Genomic DNA, 17,612 nt, shown 5'->3' with positions numbered 1-17,612 from the left:
GCTTACTGTATGCTGAAGCCACGTCCTGTTGCTGTGCCTCGATCAGGATACTGTGCCAGAATTAAGGATAATGCCTTTAGTCTCTTCCTGCATTCCAGAAAGTCCTGGTTGAGATGAAAATCCGTGGAGGCTGAAAGCGGAAGTCCGTCCCTCACTCTCACCACACAAGCAAAGAGGATCATGGACATCCTCCACAAGAGTATTCATGAGGACAACCTGGAAATAAATGTATTAAATTAAGATTGCATCCATTTACATAATAGCCTACTACACAAGGATGTATTGTGGTAAAGCATAGATTTAACTCTTTCATTCTCAACAATACTTCTTGTACTGCCATCATCTTTTAAAGATGATCTAAAAAGCATGGGTTTTTTTTGTTTTGGGGTTGGGGTTTTTTTTTGCTTTTTTAAATTGGAACTGTCCCTTTTTCTGCTTCTTGCTGATGTATAATAATGACCAGAAAATGTTCTCTTCCTTAAAGAATTCACCAATTTCTTCCTGATAGCTTTTTACTCTAGAAATCTCAGGAACATTGGAAGAGATATTCAAAGATAAAAATAGCACTTGTACATCTAAATTACACTGACCAGTTCTAATTTCCACAAGCCCTCCTGTCAGTCATCGAATGGTACATTTATACCACAAATGATGGTGTGTTTGCAGTGCAGTTAGACATACTCACACCAGCTAGATTAAAGCTAGCATGGGTAACAGTGGTAGTGAGGCCATGGTGGTGTGAACTTCGACACAGGCTAGCCACCCCAGTACTGGCCTGCCAGGGATTCTAGATACACACTTGGGTTGCTAGCCCTGGCCAGAGTCCATGCTGTCACATCTTCGCTGCTATTACTCACACAAGCTAACTTAAAACCCATGTTGCAATCACCCTTTAATCTGCACTGCAGACATATTCTTACTGTTGTAGACGAGTCCTAAATTTCTAATGTAAAAGACAAAAAACTTATTTCTTGTTTTTGTCCAAAAACTTTCAGTACTTTTTTATATATTATATAAAAAAAATCAAAAGAGGGGACAACCCTAATTCTTCTTACGGAAAGGGATTTGGAGATCATAGTGGACCACAAGCTAAATATGAGTCAACAGTGTAAAAAAAGCAAACATCATTCCGGGATGTATTAGCAGGAGTACTGTAAGCAAGACACGAGAAGCAATTCTTCCGCTCTATTCTGTGCTGATTAGGCCTCAGCTGGCGTATTGTGTCCAGTTCTGGGTGCCACATTTCAGGAAAGATGTGGACAAATTGGAGAAAGTCCAGAGAAGAGCAACAAAAATGATTAAAGGTCTAAAAAACATGACCTATGAGGGAAGATTGAAAAAACTGGGGTTGTTTAGAATGGAGAAGAGAAGACTGAGAGGGAACATGATAACAATTTTCAAGTACATAAAAGGTGGTTACAAGGAGGAGAGAGAAAAATTGTTCTTAACCTCTGAGGATAGGACAAGAAGCAATAGGCTTAAATTGCAGCAAGGGCGGTTTAGGTTGGACATTAGGAAAAACTTCCTAACTGTGAGAGTGGTTAAGCACTGGAATGAATTGTCTAGAGCAGTGGTCCTGAACGTGGTGCCCACAAGTGCCATGGCACCTGCTGAGGCATCTATCTGCGACCGCGTACTGGCCGGCGGAGAGGCATCCACTGAAATGTCCCCGAAAAGCGGCAGCGTCAAGAGGCGTCATCGCCGAAATGCCGCTGATTTTCAGCGGCGAAGCCTCTTAACATTGCCGCTTCTCAGCGGCATTTCAGCAGATGCTTGTCCACCGGCCATGGTCCTCGGTGGCTCGTTGTCCAGCGCCCACCAGACAAAAAAGGTTGGGGACCACTGGTCTAGGGAGGTTATGGAATCTCCATCACTGGAGATTTTTAAGAGCAGGTAGGACAAACACCTGTCAGGGATCATCTAGATATGCTTAGTCCATGAGTGCAGGGACTAGATTAGATGACCTCTCAAGGTCCCTTCCAGTACTGTGATTTTACTGTACAAAGAATCTGTCCTGAAGCAAACTAATTTTAGTAGGCAAGCATACCTCTTAGAATATTGGAGTACGCTGATCAGCTCTCTGGCAAGCTTTTTCAGATGATCCATTGAGTTCTCTATTTCTGAGATGGTGTGTAAGTTGATACCTTAGTCTTCTAGCATTTTTGCTTCTGAAGTCTCACAGTACATTTTTGAGGGACATATCTGCTGTGTTTCTTGAATGTACCAGATACAGCTTGACACTTAATTGGCTCCCATGGGATATTAGGTGGCCTGCTAAGGAAGAATCATAGAACTGAAAGAAACTGAAAAGAAAAGAAAGGAAAAGGAAAAGAAACATTGTTCACTCATGTTTAGCTTGTGATCTACTATGACTCCCAGATCCCTTTCTGCAGCACTCCTTCCTAGTCAAAGGATATTAGCGTTCCTAGACGTAAGGATCATCTAGTGTGAAATCAGAATTGTATACTGCATGCTAAATAGGCTAGAACTTTGAAATACAAACCTACATTGTTAGATGTTAGAGGTAATATTAATTGTGTGTATCTTAGATGCTACCCGTGTAATCCAGACAGTTCCTGTCTGTCACTATAACTACTGATTCAGAGATCAAAATGGAATATTAACATTTAGATGAATCTTTGGTAAAATAATGTCATTGTCTATATGTCTCTTTGAAGTTTGTGATAGACTGCCTAATGGATAAATTGCCTTATGTTAATTTGTGTAACTAATTACTGGTGGTGTTTAAGCAAAAGGTTACATCAAAAGCCTATTGTTTATTAACCAGGACTACATGGTCAAGTGGATGCTAGAACACTGTATAAAAAGACCCTTTGGTCCTGATTCTGTCATCTCAGATCTGCTTAAGCTTCATCGGGGGAAGTTTGAGTCGCAAGACTGAGGTCCCAGTTATGCTGATACGTCCTGAATATGATATTTAGACATTAGACTATAACCTATGAACTGAATTCTAAAGGAACTCTTTGCAATTACAAAGCTCACCATCTCTGCTATGAATCTGAACCTCAGCGATTGAACTCATGTCTGTTTGTATATTGATCTTTTAATCATATTCTCTTGTTTTTTAATAAATTTTAGTTTAGTTAGTAAAAATTGGCTGTAGCGTGTATTTGGGTAAGATCTGGAATATTCAATAACCTGGGAGGTAATGTGTCCGATACTTTGGAATTGGTAGAACCTTTTCTTTTATATGATGAAATAAGATTTTCAGAAATCATTATATTTGACTTAGGTACCTGGATGGAGGCCTGAGACTGGATCACTTTAAGGGAACTGCATTGTTTGCACTTTTGCGTAACCAGCAAGGTAATAAAGAAGCTGTTTTATGCTGGCTTGGTGAATCGAAGTATTGGAATATCCACCAGCTTTTTGGGGTTTGTCTGCCCCATTCTTTGCAGTTCACCCTAACTGAGTGATCACAGCTGGTCCCCACTGGGACCCTGGTGACAGTAAACAAAGAAAGAGCCACATAGGGCTTGCATGCTATTAAAAAGAACAAAATAGTCATTTGCTAAATTGAACGACACTACAGAAGTGTTACTGTTGAGCTTTTAAGATGGAAAGTAAAAAAAGTTAAAGGAATTAATGTTTCTTGATACTGTTTGTTTCACAGCTTGTGTTTAAAATAACTGATTTTGGAAAAAAAACACAAAAAACAAAACAAAAAACAAAAAAACCCACACCACTAAGCCCCAAAATAATTACACTTCCATAAGCATGTATTTAACAATTACTCCCATTCCACTGATAAACAAGATATGTGAGAGTGAAACATCACACTGACCTTTCATCTGCTCTTGTAATATCAATGTTTAAAACAAACAGTGCACAAACACCCAGACTTTAACCTACTGAAAAAATTTTGTTGGTTCAGAAGAAGTATAAATATTAGCATTGCTAACTTTCAACTGAGATCAGCTCCTCAAAACTGGGTGCTCTCACTTACTGGGTGCTTTTGCTAACAGATTAAGATAAATTCATCTATAACTGTTTCAGATCTATATAAAATAATGAATGGTATAGATGAGGTACATCGGACGCTTCTACTTACCCTCTTGTAATAGAAGAGCAAGGGGACATTCAATTAAATGGAAAGGCGGCAAATTTAAAACAAAAACAAATCCTTTTAACACATCACATACACCGCTACCTATATATACCACCACCTGATAGAACACGAATTTGGCTATAACGCGGTAAAGCAGTGCTCCGGGCGGGGAGGCTGCGCACTCCGGTGGATCAAAGCAAGTTCAATATAACACGGTTTTACCTATAACACGTTAAGATTTTTTGGCTCCCAAGGACAGCGTTATATCGAGGTAGAGGTGTAATTAGCCCTTAGAACTCTTTGCCTCAACAAACCAGTGTTGCCAAGATTTTAGGATTCAAAAAGGAATTAGACATTTGTATGGATACTGAGAATACGGATAGCTACATTACCTAAAATGAATCACTTTTCATCATTTTCTAAGGAATTGTATACAACTTTTAAAAGCATCTACTCATGAGCAGAAGATAGAGACATATATTCTTGACTGATTTGGGGTTTTGTTAGAAATCTGGTAGGGCCTGGATTAGAGGTCAGTACTAATGTCACCCCATAAAATACAGGGCAAACCTTACAAAGATTTAACTCACAAGTTTGTTCCACGCTTCTGTCATACACAGAGAGAGGCCACAGCTTGTCATCAAGACACGAAACACTTAGACCCACCTACATCTCCAAACGAGGCTGAAAACTAGGCATGCTCTGTCCACCTACTCTGCCTACAAGACCAGCCTCAACACCCCATTCATTTTTCTGCTCTCACTTTTACCTGTGTTCATTCCATGCTGCCCCACAGGCATAGAATGCCTTCCAAAAACCTGTTTCCCAAGCCACCTCCCTTCTGCTTGCTTAAATTATCATGGCATGTATTCACTTGCAGGTGACATAATAAAGTTAGTACTTAAGAGATATTAACGGACTCAGGATGTGTACCTGCCTGAGTAACTGCACGATCGTATTACTCTAGCCCTTGTCTACCTCTCCTCTTCCCCGGTCCCCTTTTCTATCTATGATCACTTGTCTGAATTTAGGCCCCAATCCAGCCACTGGATCTGTGTAGCAGACACTTGCGCATATGTAGAGCCTCTCTGAAGCCAGCTATATTCAAAGATCCAGTTGAAAAACTGAAGCCTGGTAATACAACATATCTGGGCCAGGGACAATGTCATTACTGTTTTTGTTAAACACCTATCATACATTTTGGTGCTCAAAATAAAGAAAGCAATAACGTGCTCACAGTATTTTCATTTATAGCACCTCACCACACTCTACTGAAACATATGTAATAAAAAAATATTTTGCCAGTCCAGTTATACTACCAGTATAGACGGGACATAACTTCACATAAACTTTTTTTTTTAAAGGGACATTTCAACTAAGTAGGTGGGAACTTACATAAGAACTAAGGTACGTCAAATTTCAACATGAATGAAATACACTCGTACATCTAATAATATTCCAGGGATATGCTTTTTAAGCAAAGGCTCAGATAAAGACTAGTCAGTGTACTGTGTATGACTGAATATGACATTTACTGTAGTATTATTGCACCCCCTTCATGGGTAAATTAGAGCTCCCATTTATAAAACAGGCCATACATTTTCCATTAAATTTTTTTCATATTTTGCAATTTAGAAAATGTATTCACCCAAAAGGCTCTGAGCACAGATGCAGACAAGCTGCCTGGGTGTCCTTTTAAGCAAAAATTCCTCTATTGTTGAAAAAGTTTATCTTTGTTTAGCCAAAATGGGAGGTTGGTAGCACTCAGGAAGCTGGAGTGTCCTGACTCGAGTATCTGTTCTCCTTCTCATTTGAGTCACCTTTTACCTATGGAAAAGCTGCATTCAGGCCAATTTCAGCCCCATGATTTACTAACTTCCAGTTACTGGGCCAAGTTCTGCCCTTGGCCAGACCTACACAATCCCATCGAAGACTGTGGGACAGCTGGTAAAGTTACATCAGTGCTCAGGAAAGCTTTAGAGGAAGTTGAGGTTTTTTGATTGTGCATTTGATTAAAATTTGTGTTTGGCTACATGTAATACACCTTTGATCTCAGTCTGAGATGGACCAAACACCAACAGCTTCCACTGACTGCAGAGGGAGCTGGGGGTGCTCAAAACCTCTTTAGGTCTATTAGGCACAGAATAGTCTAAACAAACAAAGGAAGTGTACAGCTTCTTCAGCATTGAACAGAGCTGCAGATCACATGCTGATATTCTGCCTCAGCCAATGAAAGAAATAATTGACTTTAAAGTCAATCTCATGATTTTCGGTGAGAATGACTCATGCATTTTGAAAATTTGGGGTTGGGGTTGACAGTACAGGCTCTGTATCCCCAGCGCCCCCCCCCCCAGCCTGCCCCCAACCCCCTCAGCCTCGCCACTAGCCTGCCCCACCCAGTCCCACACCCAGCCTGCCCCCCCCCTTCAGCCTCGCCCCCAGCCTGCCCCCCGCGCTGGCGGCTGAAGGGCTCTTTGGTTCTTACCTTCCCCGCCGCGGGCCCTGTCACAACCACCAGGAGGCGGCCCCACAACAAACAAACCCGCCCCGCCCCTTCCTCCTGCCGAGACGGCGGCTAGAGAGTCCGCCCCACCCCGGAGCATGCCGGGAAGGGGGGGCGGGGAGAACAGGTGAGTCCTCCTCTGGAGGCTCGGCTCTTAAAGGGCCAGGCCCCGGAGGGCCTCTGCCAAGAAGCGCTCCCTGGCCCCAGGGCTTCGAGCTCAGCCCGCCCGGGACTCCCGAGCCACCCCGCCGCGGCTGCCCCGGGCCGGATCTCTTCGGGCAGCTCCCTCAGCCCCTGGCCCAGCCCAGTCTCGGCAACGTTCAGCGCCTGAGGCCAGAGCCTCCTGGGATTTAGGCGCCCAACTCCCCCCCCCCCGCCCGTTCCGCCGGGGCCGGGCCGAGGCGCCTAATTCCTCCCCCGCCCGTTCCGCCGGGGCCGGGCCGAGGCGCCTAATTCCTCCCCCGCCCGTTCCGCCGGGGCCGGGCCGAGGCGCCTAATTCCCCCCGACTGTTCCCCGGGGCCGGGCCGAGGCGCCTAATTCCTCCCCCGCCCGTTCCGCCGGGGCCGGGCCGAGGCGCCTAATTCCCCCCGACTGTTCCCCGGGGCCGGGCCGAGGCGCCTAACTCCCCCACCGCCTGTGCCCCTGGGGTAAAGTGACCATACGTACTGGTTTTACCAGTACAGTACTGGTTTTCTGAACATTGGTCTGGTTAGCCGTGAGATGTAACCAGTACAGTTTAGGACTACAAAATCAAAAATTATTAATTTATCAAAAGATTGAGTACATCAAATCAATCCTTGATAAACCAGCCTAAATCAATTTTATTAATTTATCCTAGTTTTAGTTTTATTTTACACAACGGTTCTCGTCGTTGGATCTCGGCAATACTCAGCATTCAGCACACGCACTCTCACTATATTGTGGCCACGGCGAATCTTCGATAATACTCCTGTGCATTACATACAGCCCGACCGTGGGAACTCGATGATGACATCATCACACAGAGCCCGCCAAAATCGACCAATTTTAAATGTCCTGGTTTTAAATTTGAAAAAAAATGGTCACCTTACCCTGGGGTCTCCCCCTGACAAAACCCCTGAGCTCAGGGAGCCTCTCTGGCAAGGTCAGCACATTACCATGGGAGGCCATCCCTGCCCACTCAGCCCTCGTCAACTCCAGGGGTCCCCTCACTCTCCTATTATACCCTTGGGAAGGGGAGAGCCCGTACAGACCTAGGGCGCTTCCCTATAAATGAACAGCAGGTAGGTAAGCATTTGTTCCAGTCCTGGGGATGCTGATCCATAGAAGTCCTCAGTGTCATTTTCAGGGTCCCATTAAATCCGGCCATCAGCTCATTGGTCTGAGGGTGGTGGAGTCAGGTGCCTAAATACCTGTGAGAGCTGAAGCCAGACTTCTTAAGGGGTGACTTTTTCCACATTCGGTCTCAGGTGAATTATTCAGGAAAGTTTTCAGCAAAATCCGTTCAATTATTATTTGAGTTACATATGCCTGAAAATACGCTTCAACATTAGTGGTGTGCTCCATCAGATATTCCGGGCATGGATAAATCAAACATCCTGGAAGGTAGAAACGGCACGTGACTTGGTCCGTAGATCACAATGAGATCTGAGGAATAAGCATGATTGGAATGAAAGTGAATTTAATTTTTAAAGCTGTGTCTATTTAAAATGGTAAATTTATTTCATACACACAAGATAAAAATTTGCATTCAGGACTATTTGGTGGGGTCAGTCTAAAATTCTAGCAATTCTCATGCTTAAATGATATTATTTTACTGTATTACCTTACTGCATAGGAGGCCTAGTCGTGGATCAGGACTGCTGGGTGCTGTACAGATAGTTTTAGGAGACAAAGCTCCCAAAGAAGTCAAGCAGGCTTATTGAGTCAGGCCACAAACCCCAAAATTGTGGCATTTACTATGGTCAGGCCATTTAAAAATCAGAGAAAAATGGCACAGGAAATATCTGCCACCATGTTGAGCAGCTGATGATCCCATATTTTATAGCTGTGGAAGAAGAATTAACAGAGTGGCTGAACAGCATCATCAGAGTCCATCCAACAGCTAAGATTAAAAGCTGAGCTGTTAGCTTTATCTTATTGCTGACAAGCACATTGTGTTATTGATAGAAAAAGATCAACCCATACTATCATGGACTATGTCCTTAGTCTTCATAAACTAATCAGAGTAAGATTGGATCAGTGCTTGAAGGAGAGAGATCAAGGAAATGGTGTTCAAGGAAACTGGTAGGGTTTCAGCAGGTACAGTGGTAAGGGCACTCATGGGATGTGTAAACCTCAGTTCTCGATCATTTGTGGTAATTAAAGATTCCAAGGCAATTTTTGCTAGAGCTTTGTTGTTTGCTCTGATATACCGGGCAATTTCCAATTTCTATGGGGACCTGGTTAGAATAAGATTGTTTTAACCATGTCAGAGGAACACATTGAATCTTCTAATGCAGACCCAACTTTATCATATTTTAAACATATCCCTGAATCAGATAAGAACTAGAGCTATGTCAATAATGATTTTTTTGTTTGCTGGCAATTCAAAAAAAATGGTTTGGGTCAACATGAACACAATTTTTTAGGAATTTTTGGCAAATCAAAAAAAATTTTAAAGTCATTTTGGGTCACACATTTTGTTCATTTTGAGTGCGTTTTTTTTTTTTTTATTACATTTTTATGGTTTTTAAAAAAATAAAATGGAAGGAAAATCCAAAACAAAAAGTGGTTTTGACCCAAAAAATCCAAACGTTTTAAAAATGTCAAAATGACATGTTTTGATCTGTAGGGAGGAAAATGAGATGAACAATTCAGTGAAATGGACACAAATTCATGACACATTTCAGTGTTGCCAACCCTCATTTTTTGCACCCCAAAAAGTTTTGGATGAAAAACTTCCCCCAGCTCTAACTAGAACTTTGTGCAGGTCAGAAAGTTTCCCCCGGGGTCTCTTGGACAATGACAGGGATGTGGTGGCCAATGCCCCCAACTGGAGCATGTCCTACTTCAATCCTGTATCAGGACCAGGGGGCCAGAGAAGCAGAGGCAGTCATTGAGGTCTTTGATAGAAGATCTGTCATCATCAGAGAAGTGTCTAGACTTGGACTCAAAGGCAAAACATTCTGGCCACATCTTGCTCTTCTTGGGGCAGGAAGTCTGCAAGGCAGTTGGAACTAGCAGATCCAAAGTGCTACAGGCTGCATCAGGTAAATTCTTCATGTGGCAATTCTTCATGGGTGTCAAATACAAAAAAATTATTGAAGATGACAAAACAAGCCCTTTTAGATGGGGCTTTAGTGACTTTTTGGCTTATGAAAATTGCCTCCTTCCATTCATTGGTGCTGCTTAAATGAGACCATTTAAAGAGCAAATTGAATAACCCCTACAAGTGAACATAATATCGTGAAAAATAATGTGGCTTTATTCCCTGACTGATAATGACAATGTCAAATATTAGAAATAATCTTACTCTCTTAAAGTCAGTGGACAGGATCAAAGTCCCTTCTCAAGTCAATCCTTGCTCAGGCACCAGTGGGCCAAACCCTGAGAACTATTGGGTACCTGTGACTCACTGGGAGTAATGAAAGAGGCAGGTGCTCAGGAGCTCCCTGGATTTGTACCCTGCTGGGAGGTTTACACAAGTCAGGACTGAGTAAAAACTGTAAAATAATATGAACTTGTGTTGTTGAATTTGAGCTAATATATAATTATTATTATTATTATATATATAATTATATATATAATATATATAATTATAATTATTATAATTATTATTGAAGTGTTGACAGACACTGTCTGTGGTTAGAGAAAAATCTGCTGTTGCCAGTTTTAATTGATACCAACTTTGGCAGTCACCGGGTGCACCAAGTAATCATTGGTTGACAACCATCCTCCCAGTGATGTTCTGACAACTCCCATTTCCACAGCAAACATGTCACCCCAGTGGGCCAACTTCAGCCCTGGTTTACAGTCTGAAAGCAACGAATTTCCATCTCCTTTCTTTTTTCCCCTCATCCTTTGATTTACAAAAAGACAATACTGACCTTAGAAAAATGTATGCAATAGCTCTCCCTTACAGCAGTGTGTCAACCCTATTCCAAACTTCCAGCTCTTTTATCCAGGTACAACGCAGTTGTATTCCCAGAAGAAGCAACAGGGCATGCAAAGTATTTTGCAAATGGTTTTCTAAAATGGTACCACAATGCATTTGTGTATGAGAGAGAAGTACCTCAGCAGGCCAAATCTTTCGATCAGAGTGATACCCACTTCCATCAAGACTGAATTTTGCCCAAAGTGTTTCCAAGTCTGTGTTTACCTATTGCATTGGACATCATCATTAATGTGGATTATTTGCCTGGCTCAGGCAGTCTTCTTCAGTGCACTACATTAGCCTTTAACGTGATTGTTTCCCATCTGCCAACATCAAACAGAAATGAACAGACATTTATAATATATTGTATATATTTTATTCTATCATAGAGGTTAGTTAGGAATCTGAGAGTACCCCAAAAAGCAAGACTCAACAGCAGACGCATAAGTGCTGATGATATACGGTAATAGGTAGCAGCATTCCCTGCTCTGAGTCCATACTAAATCAATGCCCCAGGGAGATGTTAGAGGGCGCAGTGCTGCTGGAAATGGCATGTGTTTGGATGAAAACTTAAAACCAATGTCCTGATCACTTCTGGTCATTGAAGATCCCACAGCACTTTATTCCAAAAGAGGGATGTTAACACAATGCCCTTGTCATAGTTTAGCGTGGGGTTGCACTCTTCCTAAAAAGTGACTGTTTCAACTGGCTATAGCATTCTTCAGTTGCAGTTCTAAGCTATGCATACCTTTTACTGTGTTCCATTACCAGTAACTGCATTTCATTAGCTTTTTGGGTTTGTTTTTTTTAATATTGCTTACAATTTGGCATCCAAAACAGATACATGTAAGGAGTAACCCTGCAGTTTTACGAATTCAAAATAACATTGCCCATTTAACTCCATTTTATGCTGTTACTTGACACAACATTATACCAAGCACACATTTGAGATCTTCTTTTATCTACAGCCTTTTCAACAATTTTATACTTTCGAGCAAGCATACCTTTTACAGTCTAGTTAACCAGTCTATTTAGTATAGTGTGCCTTGATTAGTTTGTATTTTCATATCCCAATCTGTATCATTTCACTTTATTTTCCTCAAATTTGGCAATGTTAATCTAGGGTAAATCATAAAGGTTTTAGTTATCTGAGGGTGCCATTGATATTGTTTGTACTGGAAATGAGTTATATCTTCACGAGTATATTACATTCCTTAGTCCATAGGCTAGGTTATTTATTACTACATTACCCTTTTTTTTTATACCAACATATGTGTTGGTTTATTTTATATAATTCCCACCAACCCTTTTTTTTTTAAATTGTAAATTTATAGTGAGGTTACCTCCTTTTTACTCCAAATTTCAATTTCCTTCTGTGATTAAGGTGCCCTGTTCTTACTGGGCTCCTATTATTTGTTTCTATTTCACTTTGGGTATTTACCATAATCCATTTCCTTCTGGTACTATTCCATAGTGCCCTGTTTTATTTTCCAGGTGCTGGCATATATTACCTGGTCCACTTATTGTTATAAGTGAGTCTATGTGAGTTTTGACTGTTTTGCATAAATACTGTGTGGTGCCTTAGTTTTCCTGTGTGTTGCACCAATGCTTAGGTGGTAGGAACAAGGGCATGTGACCCACTAAGACCCTTGAGGGCAGGTACGGTTACTCCAGTTGCCTGTACGTAAGCTATAGAGGGTGCTCTTCGTAACCTAAAACCTCGGATGGGGGATGCAACCAGGTGCCACTTTGACCAGGAAGTGAGCAAAAGACCACGAGGAGGAGCAATGGGTGTGTTGGAAGTCGGGTCGCTAGAAGCTGGACAGTCTGTGGTTGGGAAAGAGGCGGGGAGTCCAAGATGGATTTGCTAAAAGTTACCGATTGCCGTGCCATCAAGTCCGTTCCACATTGTGTACCTGTTAATTAATAAACCCTCCGTTTTACCGTGTCGGCTGAGAGAGCTGACTACAGCGTTGAAGCACAGGGCCTGTTGGCTTCCCCAGGAGCCACACCCAAGCGGACTCACTGCAGGGATGCCAAATGCCCCGAGGTCAGACACAGGAAAGCCAAGACCACTTAGGCTTTTTTGCCCCAGCAACAGTGTGAGGGGAGGCATGCCTTGACACGGTTTTGACTGGCTTTTTAGAGAGCAATTTTAGAGCATTAGCCTGATGACTCTGTGACAGACTGTTGATTATCCACTCTTTACAGAAATCTTGCATTTATATTTGTTGTGTGTGTGTTTGTGTATATACATATATATATATATACATACATACACGTACACTATGATTACAATCTGGAATTAACCATTTTATATGTTTAGGAACATTGTAACCAAATCAACACAAAAATATCACATTAACCCATGTTTATCCTTCCATGTATTACATATTGTCCCCATATGAGGTATGGCATCTTAAAGCACATTTATGTTACAGTACTTTTGTTTGGACACTTTAAATACAGTTTTGTTACCATACCCCAGTAAAAATGTGTTCTGTATGCACCAATTACATTTTTATTGACACATTTTCATATTCTTAGTGATGCTATACAGTTTTACAGTTGATCCTGTATTTATGACTGGAATTTTAGTTTTAAACTAAGACCCTTGAATTATATATTCTTGGGGTGCTTTTTCCTGATGATTTTGGTGTGTCTGAGGGGTTTCTTTATGTGGTGTATGTGGATCCCACAATTCCCCAGTTTTGGTATTCATTGCTTGGGATACATTGTCCACCAGTGCTTATGCACTATGTGTTACACTTGAGGTCCCTAAACACCTTTTGTTAGTTGGATTATATTCCCTCTTAACTACTAAAGCATGTTTTCCTGAAGTTTTCTTGATACCCTTTTGTTAATATGTTGGATGTTAATCCTTATACTATACAGAAATACACGCCTTATTTGGTACATGAAATGTCCACATTCCCTGAGTGTTTTTATGGCCTCAAAGGGAATGACAGATTCTGTTACCATTGAGTGCCAAGTTTCCCCATCTTCCACATTTTTCCTTCTTATCCACCTTTACCGGGTTTAGCAACTGGATATTCCTTTATTGAGTTGTGGAGAGTTTTTATGCTGGAAAATCAGTTTCCTGGATAGACTTTTTTTTTATTCCCTTTTACTTTGCTTTCTTTTAGCCTCCCCCCCCCCCCTTTGATCCTAGTAAAATAAATGGTGCTTGAGTAAACATTATCAGGGAAACAGCTCTAACGTGACTTTGGTACAGGACTTTTTTCAGAGGCTGACTTCAAGTTGTTCAAGTACAAAGTTTACTCTGGCTAGACTTTGATTAAATCTGCACCGCTATCTATGCTGTAGCAGAGTGGACCCCTGCTCCTGCCCTGAAGGGGTTAAAAACAGCCCTGGGAAGGGCCTGTGGCTGTAGAAAGCAGCTTTTAGGCTGAGCTGATTGGGGGAAGTGGCTGCAGCTGGGGCCACGCCCCAAACTGAGCAACAGAGCCCTATAGGAAGGCCAGGGAAGCCAGAAGGGAGCAGTCTCTCTCTGGCTATAGAGGGAGAAGGGCCTGGCTGCAGGGAGCGAGACACAGGGTCCCTGGGTGAAGCAGGGCTTGTGAAAGGCAGAGCAGCTGGGGAGCTCCTGCCTGGAAAACCCCAGGCTGTGGCCTATCATAAGGCCAAGAGGTACTGGGGGTTACAGGGGGCAGCCCATGGGTAGGCAAAGGCAGCAGGTCCAAACCCCTTTGCCTATGATGAGTGGCTGATATTGCAGTCTGCCCCAGGGTGTGGGGGCTAGATGGAGACTGGGCAGTAGCCAATACTGAGGCAAAGTGGGGATAGTGGGTGGGGGTTCCCCAGGCAGGGGAGACCCTAAGACTGAGGGGTTACTGCCAGGGGGCAGAACCCCATGTAAAAGGGCACTGGGGTCCAGGGAGGGACTTGGGGCCAGAGAACAGGCGGATCACTGGCCTGCAGAGGGTGTTCCAGGCTGGAAATTGAAGCTAATTCCTGAAGTCACCAGCAGGAGGCGCCACAGGGGTGAGTCTGCTCATCTACATATGCCAATACTGGAATTTAAACTTTCCAGAAGCTTTTTTTAAAACTTCCCCTCCTCAGAGAATTAAGCCTGGAGGCAGCTTTCAGATTTTGAGATTTTCCTATACTGAGAGTATATCAAAAACAGGAAGCCTACTACACAACCAGTGAGGCCACTGGGTAATTAAGGCTTCCTTAGCACCATGCAACACCCAAGAAGACTAAAGCCAATATAGAAGAACTGAAGAAATTTGCATTTGTCTTTACAGTTAAGAAATTATAGCACAAGATAGCTTACTAGAATTCTTTGAGAGGATTATTGAAGCCTTTTAGGCAAGGTGAGCTGTTATAGGATAAGAGAGAAAGTCCTTTATGGATCAATAACTGGTCAAGGTAAGAGACAAAAGGCAAGAATAAGTGATTAGTTTTCAGAATGGAGAGAGGTAAACAGTGGCATTTCCAGGGGTGTCTACTGGGAAAAGGCAGTACTGTTAAATGATCTATATATTAAAAAAGCAAACAATGAAGTGGCAAAAATTTGTAGAAGATACAAAACAGAGTCAAGTCCAAAACAGACTTTAAAGAGTTGCAAAGGGATCTTACAAAATTAGGTGACTAAGCAGATGAAATTCAGTGCTGACAAATGCAAAATAATGCACGTTGGAAAAACATACTTCAAACTAAACATATAAAAGAATGGGGTCTAAATTAGCTGCTACCATCCAAAAGAGAAAAGGTTCTGTAATCATTGTGATAGATCCCTAAAAAACATGCACTTAATGTGCGACAGCCATAACTGGGGGGGGGGGAACACAGGAAAAAAAAGCAACAAAAATCAGGGGTCTGGAACAACTTTATATAAGAAAAGAGTAACAAGTCTAGGACTTTCCAACTTGGAAAAGAGATAACTAAAGGGGGAATGAATACAATAGAGGTCTATGAAATCCTGACTGTTGTTGAGAAAGTAAATAAGTGCTATTTACTTCCCTGAGCAAACATAGCACATTTTAAAGGTGCCTCTAGGAGTGCTACTCACAGAGTGCTGAGGAAAAGGAGAGTGAACTACTGATGCTGCAATGAGGGCCATATACACATCTATTGAAATTATTTGGAATGCATCTGTGACAGAGTGGTCTGCCCCTTTACAAGCTAGGTGGATTTGGGTCAGGCCACCCTGTCCTTAGGTGGAACCCTTTTAAGAACAGGTGTTTAGGTTTAACAGAGGGGATTATCAGACCCAGCTGAGAAGAGTCAGAACTCAGCTGGTGGGGAAGGGAGAGCTACAGTGCAGGTTGGCTCTTGTGACAGACCCTGTAGCAGAGTTTGGGAGAAGACTTGGTCTCTCATGTGGATAGACTGGGGGATGACTAGGGAAGAACTACCAAAAGCAAAGAGACTCTGGCAAGGAAGCTCCAGGGGAAAGTAGCTGTTGGATTTATGTAGAACTGTTGAATTTGGGGATTTCCTGAAGATCATTTGTGCAACCAGTAAATGGTTCCCTGAAGAAGGGGCCTGACCAGACTCTAGGTCTGGTGTTAATGGACTGGGGATTACCTTCTGTAAGGTGGGAAAAGATTGGTCACATGATCCAACAGTTCTGCCTGGAGACAAGAGAGTATATAAGCTCCTCACAGGCTATAGGGTGCTGTCCATCATGGTGGCAGCCTATGTCTGCTTCGGTCATCAGTTGTCATGAGCAGTCTCCAAAAGGCAACACATCAACTCATCCCTGCTTACCTGAGACTGAGGGATTCTGGTCCAGCAGCCGATTTGATCCGTGTTCCTCCTGTGCACATCACCATCACCAGGCACAGTAGAAGCTCTGAACTGCTCCACTGCACCAGAGCCGAGGCAATCGGTTGGACACGACTTTCCCTCTGTGACTGACGTCTCATCTGTAAAGTATAGATTTCTTGACTGTTAGTCCATAACATCTGTAAGGGCTGGAAGGCCTGGGCTTCGTGCCCTTGATTCCAAACCACCGAGTGTTCTTTACTTACCTGTACCTAATAAACTGTCTTTTAAAGTTTAATCTTGTCCTTCTGTTTCACTGAGACCATAGGTGACAGACCTTAATCAGGGATAATCCAAACTTCCGTCATTAGCAGGGGTCCTTTAATACCCCCCCTTTAATTCCCTTTTCCCCCAACAGTACGATGTCATGATTTGAAAAGGGGGCAACTCATTACTCACAGCGCTATTCCACAACACCCCACACTGATAGTTAAATCAGTGCAAGCACTCCTGGCGAGGACGTGCACTGCCAACACAAGGAGCGTAGTGTAGACATGCGAAAGCAGTTGAATTACTGTGGTAGCTATATGTCGACGTAACTTAGGTCAACTTAATTTTGTAGTGTAGACTTGCCCTGGGTGTAAGGGACCATCTATCACAAAGATAGGCTCATCTGTATGGCAAGACAAATCGGAGTACCCAAGGGGACTGTCTGTGACTCCATGTTTAGGTTGCTATAGTGCCTGAGGAGTTTACACTTAATTGATTGGTGAAATCTAAGTATAGAGCTCACAACTAATTTGGAATTTGTGTCCTGGTTCTTAACATTCTGACCTGAGGTTGGTACTTACATTCTTGAATCACTGCAGGACACCTTGACACTAACCACGCTTTTAGACTTGGCTATAATAAAAATAACTGAAGTTTGAATATGAGCCATTGACATAATCTTCATTGAGGACTACTGGTTTTGCTTTGTTTGAAAAACAAATTAATTTTGATTTAACACCATTACAATGCTTAGAAATTGCATGAGGGCAATATCTTCTAAACTCCACAAGCTACGTAGTTCCAGATATTTCTTCTCCTTTTCTCCTCTTTTTTTCCCCTCTCTTTCTTTAAAAAATAGATTGAATACACTGTTAAATGTATTCAAACAGTTACATTTACTAAAAAAGTCAAGAAATGC

The 17,612-nt window shown here is 42.3% G+C and overlaps 1 protein-coding gene and 1 long non-coding RNA gene across 5 annotated transcripts in view; both read right to left on the bottom strand.

Annotated features, from left to right (window-relative positions):
• The window catches only part of SEC22C (SEC22 homolog C, vesicle trafficking protein), a 32,463-nt gene extending 25,771 nt beyond the window's left edge, over positions 1–6,692 (bottom strand). For 2 of the 4 annotated variants that reach the window (XM_039525516.1, XM_039525513.1), the window contains exons 1-3: positions 6,555–6,634; positions 2,048–2,303; positions 7–216 (exon numbers count right to left, since the gene is read on the bottom strand). In XM_039525516.1, the coding sequence (XP_039381450.1) occupies positions 7–188 (182 nt within the window). In that variant the 5' untranslated portion in view covers positions 189–216; positions 2,048–2,303; positions 6,555–6,634. Of the gene's footprint in view, positions 1–6; positions 217–2,047; positions 2,304–6,554 lie in introns of all 4 variants that reach the window. The other 2 variants (XM_039525514.1, XM_039525515.1) reach the window with 2 other exon arrangements.
• Positions 6,693–7,391: 699 nt separating this feature from the next.
• On the bottom strand, positions 7,392–17,414 carry LOC120398434. Its single transcript, XR_005594409.1, has 3 exons — positions 16,427–17,414; positions 10,913–11,010; positions 7,392–8,199 (listed from the first exon to the last, which is right to left on the bottom strand). It is a non-coding gene; the product is annotated as an uncharacterized LOC120398434 (long non-coding RNA).
• Positions 17,415–17,612: the final 198 nt, after the last annotated feature.

Source organism: Mauremys reevesii, linkage group 2 (assembly GCF_016161935.1).
Source record: "Mauremys reevesii isolate NIE-2019 linkage group 2, ASM1616193v1, whole genome shotgun sequence".
NCBI classification, from domain to species: Eukaryota; Metazoa; Chordata; order Testudines; family Geoemydidae; genus Mauremys; species Mauremys reevesii.
The sequence above is the reverse complement of the archived record's forward strand: the minus strand, read 5'-3'. Positions and strand labels throughout refer to the sequence as shown.